Genomic DNA, 15,897 nt, shown 5'->3' with positions numbered 1-15,897 from the left:
GTACTGCGACATTGCGGCGGACAGATCGGACCCTTGACTGACATTTTTGACACTTTTGGGGGTACCAGTGACATTACTGCAGTAATCAGTGCTATATATATGCACTGTTACTGCAAAAATGACACTGGCAGGGAAGGGGTTAACAGTATTGGACAGGGAGGGGTTAAGTGTGTCCTAGGGGCGTGATTCTAACTGTGCAGGGACAGGTCTTCTAGTGTAAAAACAAAGATCAACAGTTCTACATAGTAGAACTGTTTGATCTTCACTTTTACACAGGGAGAACTGACAGGTGGCTTGTTTACACAAGCCGCTCTGTCTTTCTCCCGCTGTACCGGCGATCGTAGTGTGACCGGCGGACATCGGGTCCGCCAGTCACACTCCCGCACTCCTCCGTGAACGAGCCGAGGCGGGCGCGCGCCTCAGCGGGCGCGCGCCCGCTATTGGCTCTGGAAGGAGTGACAGGCGAGCGACGTAGACCTACGTCACTCTGCCTGGCCGGGGCCGACTGCCGCAGTAAATATACTGTGCGCAGTCGGCAAGCGGTTAAAGAGAACCTGTCCTGCTTATTTTTATTAAAAGGAATGTTTACATTCCTTGTAATAGGAATAAAAGTGATAAAAAAATAATAATTTAGAGTGCCCTGTCCCTCTGAGCTCGCTGTAGAAGCAAATGCATAGGCAAGTTGCGCCCACATATGTAAACAGTGTTCAAACCACACATGTGAGGTATCGCCGCGATCGTTACAGCGAGAGCAATAATTCCAGCATTAGACCTCTTAGAAATTACAAACTGGTAACCTGTAGACATTTTTAAAGCTTCACCTATGGAGATTTTTAAGTACCAAAGTTTGTCGCCATTCCACGAGCATGCGCAGTTTTGAAGCATGACATGTTAGGTATCAATTTACTTGGCGTAACATTATCTTTCACACTAGAGAAAAAAATTGGGCTAACTTTACTTTTTTCTGATTTTTTTTTTCAGAAAAGTGTATTTTTCCCCAAAAAATTGCATTTGTAAGACTGCTGTGCAAATACGGTGTGACATAAAGTATTGCAAAAATCTCCATCTTATTCTCTAGGCTAAAATATATATATATATATATATATATATATATATATATAATGTTTGGGGGTTCTAAGTAGTTTTCTTGCAAAAAAAACAGATTTTTGACTTGTAAACAACATATGTCAGAAATATGCCTGGTCCTTAAGTGATTAAAATACCCTGAGGCTTTACTTCCTATTGTAAATCTTACCTTTATCTACTTCTAAAGTCTAATGCCTCGGTGTTGTATTTCTCACATGTGTAAAGAAATCATGAGCTTTTTTTTTTTTTTTTTTTCAAAAAAACTTTACTCAGAGATCAACCAAAGCTCAGCACATGATTTCACACAGGCGGATACTAGCAGTGCTCTGTGTTATTTGTGTCGGTCACTAGGGGAACAGGGCGGGCCGTTGTCATGGAGACAGCTAAAGCATTCTTCCACAATGATTAGAAGTTACACTAGTTAGGAAGGGAGTGAAGTAGTGACATGGGACTTTTCTCCTCACCTTGTGTGCATTTCTGGCTGTCCGGTGGTCTTTGTATGCACAGGTTGTGAGGTGTGTGAATGCTGAGCTTAGTGTGTCACCACATCACAGCCAAATAAAGAGTGCAACATGTCAGTGATTGAGTTCCCTTCACCACCTGTGGGGCCCAAGTCCACAGGAAGGAGAGTGGTCAGCAGTGGCACCCTTCTAACAATTGGAGAACCCAGCACTGGTAAGGACAGCTACTTCCATCAACATTATATGGGTGACCCTCAGCGACACGATGCTTTACTAATGTCTGCGCACCAATTTCACAAAATATGTATCTTTCTTTGTCCACTTTTTTTTTTATACCTAATTTAGTTTACTGTTACATTGTTTTATCAATTGACCTTTCCTGTTAATATGTAAAAATAATATACTTTGACAGATATTGCTGTTTTTGCAGATAGATCGAGAGTCCTCGTTCACATTGGAGGCGGGTTTGAAATCATGCAAGCTCAGTTGAACTCGCAAACCCATATTTCATTGCGAGTTCGGGGGCGATTTTGAAAGACATCTGTGCGGGTTCATGCACAAATGTCTATTGAAATCGCCCCCAAAGTTGCCAAAAGTAGTGCAGGAACTACTTTTGTTAATCAGTGCGGCGCTGCAAAGTCAGCGTCGCACCGATTCAGACAGTGGCATTGCCAGCATTACGCTGCGATTTGACATGTGAAATCGCCCAGGGCCCATTTTCACACTTGTATGTCTCCAAAGTTGTGCCGACTTTGGAGTGCAAGTTTGGTGCAACTTTGGATGGGTGCAACTTGGATACGACTTTGTCTTTAACCAGTTTTAATAGACAATTGTTACACACGAGTTGCATTAGATAACATTCCGGTATGACTTTCATGCAACTTCTGAGGGTTAACATTAAAGTCTATGGCCCTCGATTTGCATGAACTACTTGGAAGTTGCTGCAACTTTAAGTTGCGCATATATGAATCTGTATCATGGGGAACGACATGTCGTGCAACTCTGATGTCCAAAGTTGCATGACAGGTTGCACAAGTGTGAACGGAGCCTAATGGGCCATACACAATATACAATTTTCTTTAGATTTTTTTCCTTTAGACCAAAACCATATAATATGAGATCAGACCTAAACACTCTTAATTTGTATGCAATCAGGTAGGCCCTGGAACTACATAGTTGAAGGTAAATCTAAAATCTACCAACAAAAGTTGTATAATGTGTATCCAGCTTTAGATTTACCAAAACCATATAATATGAGGTCAAATCTAAACACTTTCAATTTGTATGCAATCAGTCAGGCCCCTGCACTACATAGTTGAAGATAAATCTAAAAGAAATCTAACAACAAAAGTTGTATAGTGGGAATCCAGCTAAAGGGTCTCTTACACGGTACAATTTGACCATTCAATCTCTGTACAATCAATTTTAGATCCACCAAAACTTTCTAACATGGATGCTTCCCTACACTATCCAACCTGACAGGCCCTTGCAATACATAGTTGTTGGTAGATCTAAAAGATTGTACAACCAGATTGTAATGTGTATTGAGAGCCTAAACGGTAACTCCAATTTTGTGGAGGAAAGATATAACAAATAAAATATTGTAATAGAATGTTATTAAAAATGACCTTTTCTTTTCCATCTGCAGCACTGTAAATAGTAATGCAGCATAGCAACCTGGTGGTGTTCTGTATACAGATGGCGTACAGAACGCCCTCCAGAAACACTTCCTGCTTGTGTGATTGGCTCACTGATTTTCCCAGAAGTCTGCACTAAGATACAAGTCAGATTTCAGGCATCCCCTGCAACAAAAATGTCATTTTTTTTTTTGGTGAGATCCAATAGGAAATCACGGCTAAAGGGATGCAGGTCCAGCAGCTTTCCTTATTAGAGTCCTGCAGCTGCACAGCTGATTAATAATTATGAAACCACTCCCATTAGACTAATTTTCCCACATGGACACAGACAAACACACAAGGATTTCTTCAGAATAACAAAAGGTAGGAATCTGCAACAACGTTTGTTAAAATCCTTGCAATGTACAGAGATCACCCAGAGAGGAATGTGCTTTTCTCAACAAAAGTTACTCTTTAGGCCCTTTTTCACACTTGTGCAACTTTTCCTGCGACTTGGGACTGCAAAGTCGCATGAGAAGTCGTACCCCGTGTTTTCCAATGAGTACCAGTGCGACTTCATAGTAGTCCCTGCACTACTTTAGTCCAACTATGATGTGACTTGAGGTCCATAGACTTTCAGATCATACAAGTGTGAAAGGGACCCTAAAGGCTCATGAATTGAGGCATAATCAAATATTCTTTGCTGGATCTTACTGACAGGAGTCGGTGGAACAATCAAGCATTAACCACTTGCCGACCGCCCACAGTATATTTACTGCGGCAGTCAGCCCCTCACAGGCAAAGTGACGTAGATATACGTCGCTAGCCTGTGAGGCTCTGGGGAGCGAGCGAGCGCCGCCGGAGGCGCGCTCCCGCTCGCTCACGGAACCCCTGTCATTCTCCCCTGTGTAACAGCAGAGATCATATGGTCCTGCTATGTAGTACCGTAGATCTCTGCTGTTACATGAAAAGCCACATCCAATCACAGTTAGAAGCACGCCCCTAAGGACACACTTAACCCCTCCTTCCCTGCCAGTGTCATTTTTACAGTAACAGTGCATATGTATAGCACTGATTACTGTAGTAATGTCACTGGTACCGCCAAAAGTGTCAAAAATGTCAGTCAAGGGTCCGATCTGTCCGCCGCAATGTCGCAGTCCTGCAAAAAAAAAAATCGCAGAGCGCCGCCATTAGTCGTTAAAAAAAAAAAACAATAAAATAGACAAAAATCTTTCCCTTAGTTAGTAAACGCAATAACTTTTGCTCAAAGCAATTAAAATACGCTTTTTTTTTTTTTTTTTTTTTTACCGAACATATGTAGCAGAAAACAAATTGGCCTAAAATGTTAAAAAATTTTGATTTTTAAATTTTTTTGGGGGGGGAAATTTCATATAAAAAAATTTGAAAAATATTGTTATTTTTGCAAAATTGTCGCTCTTTTTTTTGTTTATAGCGCATGATCAAAAAAATCGCACAGGTGATCAAATACCACCAAAAGAAAGCTCTGTTTGTGGGGAAAAAAGGACGTCAATGTCATTTGGGTACAGCGTCGCACGACCACGCAATTGTCCGTTAAACGGACAAAATAGGCCCTGGTCAGGAAGGGGGTAAAATCTTCCAGGGCTTAAGTGGTTAAAACAATGTTGACATCGAGTTATGTGCATTTACGGGCGAATTGCATTCAGAAGTGAATGAGTGTTATCTGGCCAGAATGTTCATTCATTCTAGACACTGGAATGAATTAACATGCAAACATTTTTGAACATGTCAGTAAATTATGCCAGTAAGCTCCTCTCCAAATGCAGGTTTGAAGCATTTTTTTAAATGCTTCTGAACACTGCTCTAAAATACAATTCTAAAGGCCACAATTTGCATGGACGCATTGGCTAAAATGGGGCTGCATTCAGGGGCATGAAAAAAAATTGAAAATTGCCTTTTTTTTCTGCCTGTGCATGAGGCCTAAATATAAATTATTATTATTATATAGGGTTTATATAGCGCCGACAGTTTACGCAGCGCTTTACAACTTGAGGGTAGACAGTACAAATACAATACAGTTTAACCACTTGCCTACAGTGCACTTTCACCCCCTTCCTGCCCAGACTGATTTTCAGCTTTCAGCGCTCTCACACTTTGAATGACAATTACTCAGTCATGCAACACTGTACCCATAAAAAAATTGCGCCCTTTTTTTCACACAAATAGAGCTTTCTTTTGATGGTATTTAATCACTACTGGGTTTTTTATTTTTTGTGCTTTAAATAAAAAAAAGACTGAAAATATTGTGAAAAAACGCATTTTTCTTTGTTTCTGTCATAAAATTTAGCAAATGAGTAATTTTTCTTCACAAATTTTGGCCAACATTTATACTGCTACTTATCTTTGGTAAAAATAAACCAAATAAGTGTATATTATTTGGTCTTTGTGAAAGTTATAGAGTCCACAAGCTATGGTGCTATTCATTGAAAATTGATCACACTTGACCACACCTGATGTACTGAAGGCCTATCTCATTTCTTGAGACACTAAAAAGTCAGGAAAGTACAAATACCCCCCAAATGACCCCTTTTTGGAAAGTAGACATTCCAAGGTATTTAATAAGGGGCATAGTGAGTTTTTTGAAGTTGTCATTTTTTTCCCACAACTCTTTGCAAAATGAAGATTTTTTTTTTTTTTTTTTTTTTTTACAAATTGACGTATTAACAGGTTATTTCTCTCACACAGCATATGTATACTTGCAACTACACCCCAAAACACACTCTCCTACTCCTCCTGAGTATGGCGATACCACATGTGTGAGACTTTTTCACAGCCTGGCCACATACAGAGGCCTAACATCCAAGTAGTACCGTCCGGCATTCTAGGAGCACAAATTACACATATCATTTCCTGACAACCTATCGTACTTTTGAAGGCCCTGGAGCACCAGGACAATGGAAACCCCCATAAAATGACCCCATTTTGGAAAGCAAACAGCCCAACGTATAATTTTTGAGGCATAATGAGTCTTTTGAATATGTCATTTTTTTCCACAAGTTTTTGGAAAATGTGGAAAGAAAATGAAAACATATTTTTTTTACACAAAGCTGTCCATTTATGCAATATTTCTAACACATAGCATGTACATAGCAAAAATTGCACCCCAAAATACATTCTGCTATTCCTCCTGAGTATGGCGATACCACACGTGTAACACTTTTTCACAGCCTGGCCACATACATAGGCCTAACATCCAAGTAGCGCTTTACACAAAGTTGTCCATTTATCCACTTTAAGACTGGGCCTATTTTTGACACTTTGTGTTTACAAGCTAAAATCATTTTTTTTGCTAGAAAACTACTTGGAACCCCCAAACATTATATATATATTTTTTTTTTTTTAGCAGAGACCCTAGAGAATAAAATGGAGATCGTTGCAATATTTTTTATCACACCATATTTGCGCAGCAGTCTTCCAAATGCGATTTTTTTTGAAAAAAAAATTCACTTTTTTGAACTAAAAAATAAGAAAACAGTAAATTTAGCCCAATTTTTTTCCATAATGTGAAAGATAATGTTACGCCGAGTAATTAGATACCCAAAGTGTCATGCTTCAAAATTGCGCATGCTCACAGAATGGCGCCAAACATTGGTACTTAAAAATCCCCATAGGCAACATTTTAAAAATTTCTGCAGGCTACTAGCTTAGAGTTACAGAGGAGGTCTAGGGCTCAAATTATTGCTCCTGCTCTAACGATCGCGGCGATACCTCACATGTATGGTTTGAACACCGTTTACATATGTGGGCGGGACTTGCGTATGCGTTTGCTTCTGCGCGCGAGCTAACGGGAACAGGGCGCTTTAATTTTTTTTTCCTATTTATTTTATTTATTATTTTTTTATTTTTACACAGTTTAAAAAAAAAAAATGTTTTGATCACTTTTAATTTCTATTGCAAGGAATGTAAACATCCCTTGTAATAGAAATAGGCATGACAGGTCCTCTTTATTGTGAGATCTGGGGTCTAAAAGACCTCACACCTCACAACTACACTAAAAAAGAAAAAAAAAAAAAAAACAATTGTTGAAAGAGGAAAAAAAAAAAAAAAGCGGCCCTTTAAACCGGTTGCTAGGCAACGTCTTTTGACGTAGCTCCGGTCCTCCAAGACCATAGAGTCGAGTCAGGGCCATCTTGCCCTCACTCGACTTCCTGTCTCTGAGGATCCGGGACCGGATAGTTTTCCCCGCTGCCGGCGGGTCCGTTAAGCTGGGAAAACGTCTGGGACGCGGCAGGAGGGGGGGGCACCTCTTCCCCTGCACCGTAAGGGTAATTCCGCGGCGAATCTGCCACTGGGACCACCCTTATCTGAAAGCCGACCGCCCGCCGTTTCAAAAAATACCGGGGTTATGGGGGCTATCTGCTGCCATAACCCCAGTATTTAGCTTTTAATGGCCGACGCATATAGTCGTTAGGCGGTCAGTAAGTGATTGCATGTATATGGCAAACAGGTGACGATGACTGATGGGGTGACAGGTGACGATGACTGATGGGGTGACAGGTGACGATGACTGATGGGGTGACAGGTGACGATGACTGATGGGGTGACAGGTGACGATGATTGATGAGGTGACAGGTGATGATGAGGTGACAAGTGACGATGATTGATGAGGTGACGATGACTGATGGGGTGACAGATGACTATCACTGACGGGGTGACATGTGACGATGATTGATGGGGTGACAAGTGACGATCACTGATGGGGTGACAAGTGACGATGATTGATAGGGTGACAGATGACGATGACTGATGGGGTGACAGGTGACGGTGATTGATGGGGTGACAGGTGACGGGCGATGGTCACTGATGGGTGACCGGCGATGGTGCACGGCGGTACTGATGGCAGTCTCTGGTGACCGGTGAACTTTAGGCTATGTTCACATGTGAGCGTAGCGATCATGGGCAGAATCACTGCGATTCCGCCCGCGATCCAGAAATCATTGCAAATTGCGGGACGCCTGTGCGTTGCCCGTGATTTGCAATAGCACCCCAAACGCTGTGCGATGTTGCTGCGATTTCCGCCTGCCGAATCGAGGTAACATCACGCAAACAACGCATGATGCCCCAAAGAAGCTCTTGTACCTTTTTTAGGCGTCATGCGTTGTTTGCGCGATGTTACCGCGATTCGGCAGGCGGAAATGGCGGCAACATCACACAGCGTTTGGGGTGCTATTGCAAAAAATGGGCAACGCACAGGCGTCCCACAATTTGCAATGATTTCCGGATCGCGTCAGAATCGCTGTGATTCTGCCCGCGATCACTGCGCTCACATGTGAACGTTATGGGTGTCAATTTCTGGGCACTGATGAGGTGACTGTTGGGTGACAGGTGCAATTGGGGGGGGCTGAGGACTGTGTGGGGGGACCTTTATTTGTGTGATTTTACTTTTGACATGTGTACAGAGCAGTAACTCACTATTTCTAGCTCTGCTCTCCTCATACTGGAAGCTGTATGAGGGGAGAAGAGCTAGTAACAGTGAGTTACTGCTCTTTGTTTACATTTTGTGATCGGCTGTGAATGGATTCACAGCCGATCACATAGTAAACAATCACTGTCAGTGACTGTTTACTACTGCCGGTGACAGCTGTGTTCCTACGGAACACAGCGCCACCGACATGACCGCGCTGCGCGCTCCCGATCGCGCATGCGCGGTCTTCTGCCGGCATCTACTGTTGTGATCGGCTATGTCATTGCAACATAGCCGATCACGTGGGAAACAGCCATGCCTATTGGCTGTTTCCCCCCTGCCGGTGACCGTCTGTGTCCCGGGGACACGCCGACACGGGCAGTGCACGGCGGCGCGCCCGCGATCGCGCGCCTGCCCTGAATTTCCTGCGGACGTCATATGACGTCTGCCCAGGATAATAGCCGCACCGTCCTGCCGTCATATGACGGCGGGCGGGCGGTAAGTGGTTAAAACAGTAGGAATCAGAGGGCCCTGCTCGTTAGAGCTTCTAAATATATATGTATTTATAGGTTTAGGCCCCATTCACACTTGTGCAACTTGTCATGTGACTTTGAACCCCAAAAACGCATGACAAGTTGCACCCCATATTTCCCAATGAGGGCCGCTCATATCTGTGTGACTTCGGTCTGATTTTCAATGCGACTTAGACTTCAATGTAAACCCTCAAAAGTTGCATATAAGTTGCACCAGCATGATATGCATGCAACCTATGTGCGACTTTGTAGAGCACAATCAATCATATTGGTCAATGCCAAAGTCGCATCAAAGCCACACTGTAAAGTTGCAATGGAAATTGCTCGATTTTTGAATTCGCACAAGTGTGAATGGACCCCTACACATTATATACTGTATATGTTGCCTTTTTTGCTCTAATAGCATGGCATATGTGCTTTTTTTAAAACAAACTCAAAGAAAATTACCAGCTCAACTTGCCAGCCAGTCTGCAACCAACTGAATTATCCTGTCTAAAAGTTTGCGTTAAAAATAGGAGTTTATTAAATTTGCAAATACATGCGTAAGCTGCAGAGCCGCTCCAAGGCATCCCATTTAGGTCAGTTATAGGTGGGGCAGTGGCCAATTGTTTGTTATATATGTGCTTTTTCTACCTACTTCCCATTTCTGGTGCATGTATATTTCATTGCGTAGCGAGCTAGTCATATTTTTTTCAGGTAAAATTTTTGCACACCCGTTCCTTAGTCCAAAAAAGATTTTATGAATGTAAGGCCTCATGCACCCTGGGCATAAAAAAATATTGCTTATACATGCGTTTGGCATTTTTTCTTTCAGCCTGTAGAAGCAACTCAATGTTACCCTATGGGGGGGATTCACTAAAACTGGTGCACTCAAAATCTGGTGCAGCTGTGCATAGTAACCTATCGCCTTATAGGTTTGAGCCCCGGGTCACACCGGCGTAACTTGTCATGCGATTTGACAGGTCCAAACTGCATGGCAAGTCACACCGTACTGTTGGCAATGTAACTGTTCAAATTGGTGTGACACCAACTTTGCGGTACCACAACGATTTGAAAAAGTAGTTCCTGCACTACTTTTGCTGATTCCAGATGTCAGCCAAGTCGCACTGCCATTGTGTGATTTTCAAATGAAGTCGCACAATTTCAAAGTCAGGTTTGGTGGGACTAGGGGCTTATTGTCAAAGCTTAATTGAACAAGCTGAAGTTAGAAGCTCATTGGTTATAATGCACAGCTGTGTGCAGAATTTTTAGTAAATCTCTCCCTGTGTCCATGCACATTTGGGCATTTACAGACATTTGAAGAGGAGCATTTACAGGTAGAAAAAAAAAAAACTCCTGATGCGCATGTAGCACTACTCCCAAGGGAGCTGCTGAATACGGCTTCCCCTGGGTTACCACTAGCAACAGTAGAACAATCTGGCCTGTTTCCAAGTGTTTTACCTCAGACAAGGATCAGTCGAGTTTCTTTGGTTTTTAGGTTTTATTAGGAACTTGGATAGGAGAAGGGATGAGTGGGATCCTCCAACTTTATACACTAGGCAGGGAAGACTTGAATAAATGCTGGTTAACGATGAGTAACACTGAATACACTTAAATTGAGCTAGGCCGCTGCTTCACTTTGCCCTTGGCTGTGAAAGGTTCTCTTTAAGCTTCCTGAGGTGATTCTGTCCAAGCTATTCCTTAAGGTAGACTGTACTGCTGAACAACTTCAGGGCCCTTCCTGGTGCCCCCTTTATCCCTAATCTTCAGGGCTTAACAGCTTGGCACCCCCTTTACTTTAACACTCTGGGTTAGCTGGTTCCTTGATCCCCTTGACCTCTTTGGAGTGGTCCCCTCTCTTAGGCAGACCCCTGGGCAGATCCTTGAGTACTCACGACACTGTTTTTCCTGAAGTCTTCTGCCCAGCAGCTCCACTGGTCAGCACACTGGATCCTCTGCAGCACAGCTTAACCCCGGGTCCCTAGGCCGACTGCTGGGACCACCTTCCTCACTCTGCAGGAGGAGAGACAGCCGTCCACCTCCTCCTGGGACTTTGCACCCGCCAAAAGACCCTCTGTCACATGCCCTCCTCAGAATTTATTCCCAATCCCAGGATGCATTGCAGCAATGCCCATCCACTGGGACAGTCATAAACCCTGGTGTGCTATTGGCTGTTTCCTCTACTGTCCAACAAGATCCCTTATTGTCTGTGGAGACTCCCTAGACTCAATAAGTCACACCTGGAAGCATGTGACAGGCTAACTAACAGATCAGGCTCTCCTGATAAGCAGAACAGAGCCACATATATATTTTCCCTAGGAGGGTGCTACACGCATTAATGTAGCATTTAGGTTGTTTGTCTAGTTACAGCTTTTATGCCTGGTTCACGCTTCTGCAGCTCTGCGAGACGCATTTTGCGTCGGCATAACAGCCCATTCCGTTGAATGGGTTGCTGTGCCTCCTAAAAATGCAGGGGAAAGGTCCATGCTCCAAATTTTTTTTTTTTATCACAGTTTGCATGGAAATCGCAAGTGCAGTGCGGTTCCCAGTGTGGTAAATGGCTGCTGCAATTTCCAGTGCATGTAGGTGCTTTTAAGATTAATGGTACCCACAGGCTTCTCGCTGGTCTTTCTGTGTGAGCGGTTGCGGCTTTGGAAATAGGTGCGGACATGCAACGGGAACCACCCGCTCAGGTGTGAACCTAGCCTAGGCTCTTTTACACTTTCTGCAGCCCTTGCCCAGAGGGCAGTTGACAGGTGGCTGGGGGGCAATATGTCACCTCCTCACCAGGTGTTTTAACAATGAAAAACTTGCCCCACTAAAGAGGTGTAAAAAAGGGGACAGTACACTGGATTTAGGAAACTGGTCATTGGACTAGGGGCACAGGACACAGTACACAGGTCACTTGACCCAGATCATTGGACTCAAAACACAGGTCATTGGACCCAGAACATAGGTCCCTGGACTCAGGACACAGATCACTGGACTCAGGACACAGGTCATTGGATTCAGGACACTAGTTACTTTACTCAGGGCACAGAAAACTGTACACTGCTCACTAGACCCAGATCATTGGACTCAGAACACAAGTCCCTCAAACCAGCACATACAGTAGGTGCCTGGACCCGGGACACTGGTCTTAGGATATGGGTCACTGGATCTAGATTATTGAACTCAGAACACAGGTCACTGGGCCCAGGACAATTAACGCAGCACACAGGTCACTGTACCCAGGTTGAAGGTCACTGGAGTCAGAACGTAGATCATTGGATCCTGGACACAGGTCACTGGACCCAGCACATTAGTCTTTGGACTCGTGACACTGGACCCAGAACATTGGTCGTGGAATTCAGTACACAGGTCACTGGACCCAAATCATTGAACTCCGAACACAAGTCTCTGGACCCAGGACACCGATCTTAGGACACAGGTCACAGAACCCAGATAATTGTACTCAGAACACAGGTCATTGGACCGAGGTCTCTGGATTCAGAACATAGGTCACTGGACCCAGGACAGATGCCACTGAATTCAGGACACAGGTCACTGAACTCAGGTCAATGTTCCATCATACAGGTCAATGGACCCAGATCATTGGAGTCAGAACACAGGTCAATGGGCCCATGAAAACTGGAATTCAGTCACTGGAACCCAGACACAGGTTACTGGATTCAGGACATGGGACACTGGACACAGGACATTAGTGACTGGACTCCAGACACTGAAACCAAGACATTGGTCACTGGACACAGGTCACTGGACTCGGGACATGGTATAGCAGAGGTTTTGTAGCACACAATGCTTAAAAACACTTTAAACATACAGTAAAGAAAGCTGGCCGGCCAGCCCAGGAGGTACAATCTCTCTCCCGCTGTTTCCTCTTCCTATCAGAGTAAAGAAAGCAGCATGTGTTCAGAGAGGGGGGGGGGGTAAATCACTCTAACAAGGAATGGCGGGGGAGCCAATAAGATCTTACAGTAATGCTTTTTGGACACTAGATGGCAATGGTACCAGCTAATACTGGTTCAGTCAGAACTCTACAAGAAGTGTCAGCTTATGTGACACTAATACTTTGCACACATAAAAAGTCCCTGTCTCCCCACTGCCACAGGTCTGGTGACAGAGAGTATGGATTTCCTTTGAGCTGCAGCTGTGAGTGACAGGCTACAGCTCAGTGAGGAGTCAGAACAGGAGTGATTTGATTTATTTCTCATCATCGAAATTGATGGAATGGAAGATGCTTGTCATTTCCGAGACACAGCTTGGGATGCAGAGAGCGCAGGACAAATAGGTAAAAAGCGTGACTATCCCAGCAAACCCGGAGAGTTGGCAACTATGTATATGATGTACTATAGGTAGATAGGAATTTTTGGACTGATTTAGAAAAATGTATAGTGTGCATGCAAGCTATGACTTAAGTGAAATAATTATTATTATTATTTATTATTATTATTTTAAGTGAAATATTAAATTTGCTATGTTTTGCCATAGACTTGGTGACTGTTCAAGAAAGGAATATTAGTTTGGAACTATCCCAACAACTTTCTACACATGAACAGAATGACTTTATCCCAGATGAAATTCTTCATGTGCTCACTTCCACTGCTAGATCTGCTGAAAAGACTGAGCTGGGTCCTGTCAAGAAAAGCAAGCTTATTAAAGAGGGAAAGGTATGTACAGTGTTCCATTATGCAAGTCTTAAGAAAGCTTAATGCCCATCTCTGGGCAAATGTAGTGGGGCTCTGCCCACACTGCACGGATTAACGACACTTTTTTGTATAGAGGAGAGATGCCTACCTCCGATCCTCCCAGCACAAGACAGGTCTAGCACCTCAGTGCTCCAGTCGTCTTGAGTTGTGTACTGTTCCCTGAAATCATCAAGCCCAGAGCAGGCTCCATAAGCCAGGAACTGTCCACTGCTGGACTGTGGGGAGAGGCATTCTTTGGTGGAATGAAGGATTGGGCAAGTATAAATTTCCTCCTCACTGCTAGACAAAGCAAGCAGTTGACCCGTGCAGTCAGGCATTGTGCTATATACTGTGTGTGTATGTATGTATGTATGTATGTATATATATATATATATATATATATATATATATATATATATATATATATATATATATATATATATATATATATATATATATATATATATAAATAGTAATAACATCATTATAGTATAATTGCTATTCAAACTGAGGCTGTGGCTAACTTAAGCTTACTTAAGTACAAAAATGCATGTCAAAAAGTCAGTTAGATCTAGATACAGATGAAGCTATATGTTGATCTTAAATTTCCAATAAAAGCTGAGCTTGGCCAATACCCCTTCCACTGCACTTTAAAAGCTCCTGAAGTTGGAGGGGATGGAACTGGTCTTCTCTTTTGTTCATTGACGAACACAACTCCTGATCTTCTTAACCATTGGTTGGTTTATACTGCCCCTTACAGAAGTAGGACATTAGGCAGAAAAAAAGTCTGGCTACGCCTATGGGCAGTCCCAGGTGGTATTCCCCCCCCCCCCCTCTCTGCTATAGGTACTCTTTCTGTCTAGTCAGGAGTAAGGACCAATTTCCTTGCTGGGATCTCTGGTCCTGGCAATTTTTTTCCCTAGTTTTTCCTGTGAGATCTACAATCAACTACCAGACTGGGCAACGGGCTGACTAATCTAGATCCAGTGGTCACCCCAGTTTGGCCAGCGAGCGCACACAGACCTCAGCTCTGCGCTAGGTCGGCCGTGACATAGCCCCACCGGAGGGGGGCTGGCCCACGAGTTAAATGCCTCGTGAGGTCGCATAGGACTGGGTCTTGGCCCGAGTCCCCCCCCCCCCCATTTCGATGGAGAGGAGGTTTAGTCTTGAGCAGTGCCCGCCTGGTTCCTGGTATGGCAAGTACCTGTCTCCCTTCTCCCCCTGGAGGGTCTTGGGGTGGACATGGGCCCCTCCTTGGGAGGGTCGTACCCCAGGGTTTCCTTCCTTCCCCCACCCTCCCTTCTTCACTTGCGCTGGGGCTGTGGGAAGACGTGGTCCACCTCCTGGGATGGGGCGCAGTGCTGGCGATGGGGGCGGGGGGTGCGCCGCCAGCGTCCGGGTGATTGGCTGTGGGGGGGGGGGGCTGTACCTGTTTGAGGCTCCTGCCCGGGGCCCCTACTTCTGCCGGTCCCATTTTCTGAGGCCCAGTGATCCCTCCTGGGTCCCTGGGAGTCTTGTGGTGCCGTGTGGGTCTGACATTTTGCTTTAGCCTGTGTGCTCAATGCACATCGGCCAGGTTTGTGCAGTCCAGCGGCCATTTTGTGGCGGTTTGCCTTTAAAAAGAGCGTCAGCCATGAAAGTGGAACCCTATGGCCAGCAATTTTTGGCGATGGCAGCCCCTCCCCATCCCCTGGTGCTGACTCTTGGATCTTTTCACTCCCTGATCGCCGCACATGGAGTGCAGATTATCCTGGTAGCTGCAGGTGCCTGTTTCTGCTGGGTGGTGAGTCTGGTGGAGTTCTCTCCCTCTTTTGCTGAAGATCAATTAGGTGCTCTGTTACTGGCGACCGAGTGGTGCTGCCGAAGCTGTGGGGGTGTCCCTTTAGCAGTGTTTTTACACCTTTTTTGTGGGGTCCCCCTATTGACTCATGGACTCTTTGGAGCACATTTCCCCACCTGAACCCCTCTCAGAGGCTGCACGGCCCTCTGGGTCCCAACCATCCATCAATGCACTGACGGCGGTCCTGGAGTCCTTTGTGTCCCAGGTGGAGGTAGGTTTTTGGTTGACGAGCTAGCGAAAAGCTCCCCCTG

The 15,897-nt window shown here is 44.5% G+C and overlaps 1 protein-coding gene across 1 annotated transcript in view; it reads left to right on the top strand.

The window, feature by feature from the left end:
- Positions 1–1,522: 1,522 nt before the first annotated feature.
- Positions 1,523–15,897, top strand: part of AXDND1 (axonemal dynein light chain domain containing 1) — a gene marked incomplete at its 3' end in the record, with an annotated part of 135,843 nt that continues 121,468 nt past the window's right edge. The window contains exons 1-2 of the mRNA XM_082266343.1: positions 1,523–1,761; positions 13,610–13,788. Coding sequence (XP_082122469.1) covers positions 1,659–1,761; positions 13,610–13,788 — 282 coding nt within the window. The 5' untranslated portion in view covers positions 1,523–1,658. The remainder of the gene's footprint in view (positions 1,762–13,609; positions 13,789–15,897) is intronic.

The sequence above is a fragment of the Pelophylax lessonae genome, assembly GCF_965119305.1.
Source record: "Pelophylax lessonae genome assembly, chromosome: 8".
Lineage (NCBI taxonomy): Eukaryota > Metazoa > Chordata > Amphibia > Anura > Ranidae > Pelophylax > Pelophylax lessonae.
This window is presented reverse-complemented; position numbering and strand designations above follow the sequence as displayed.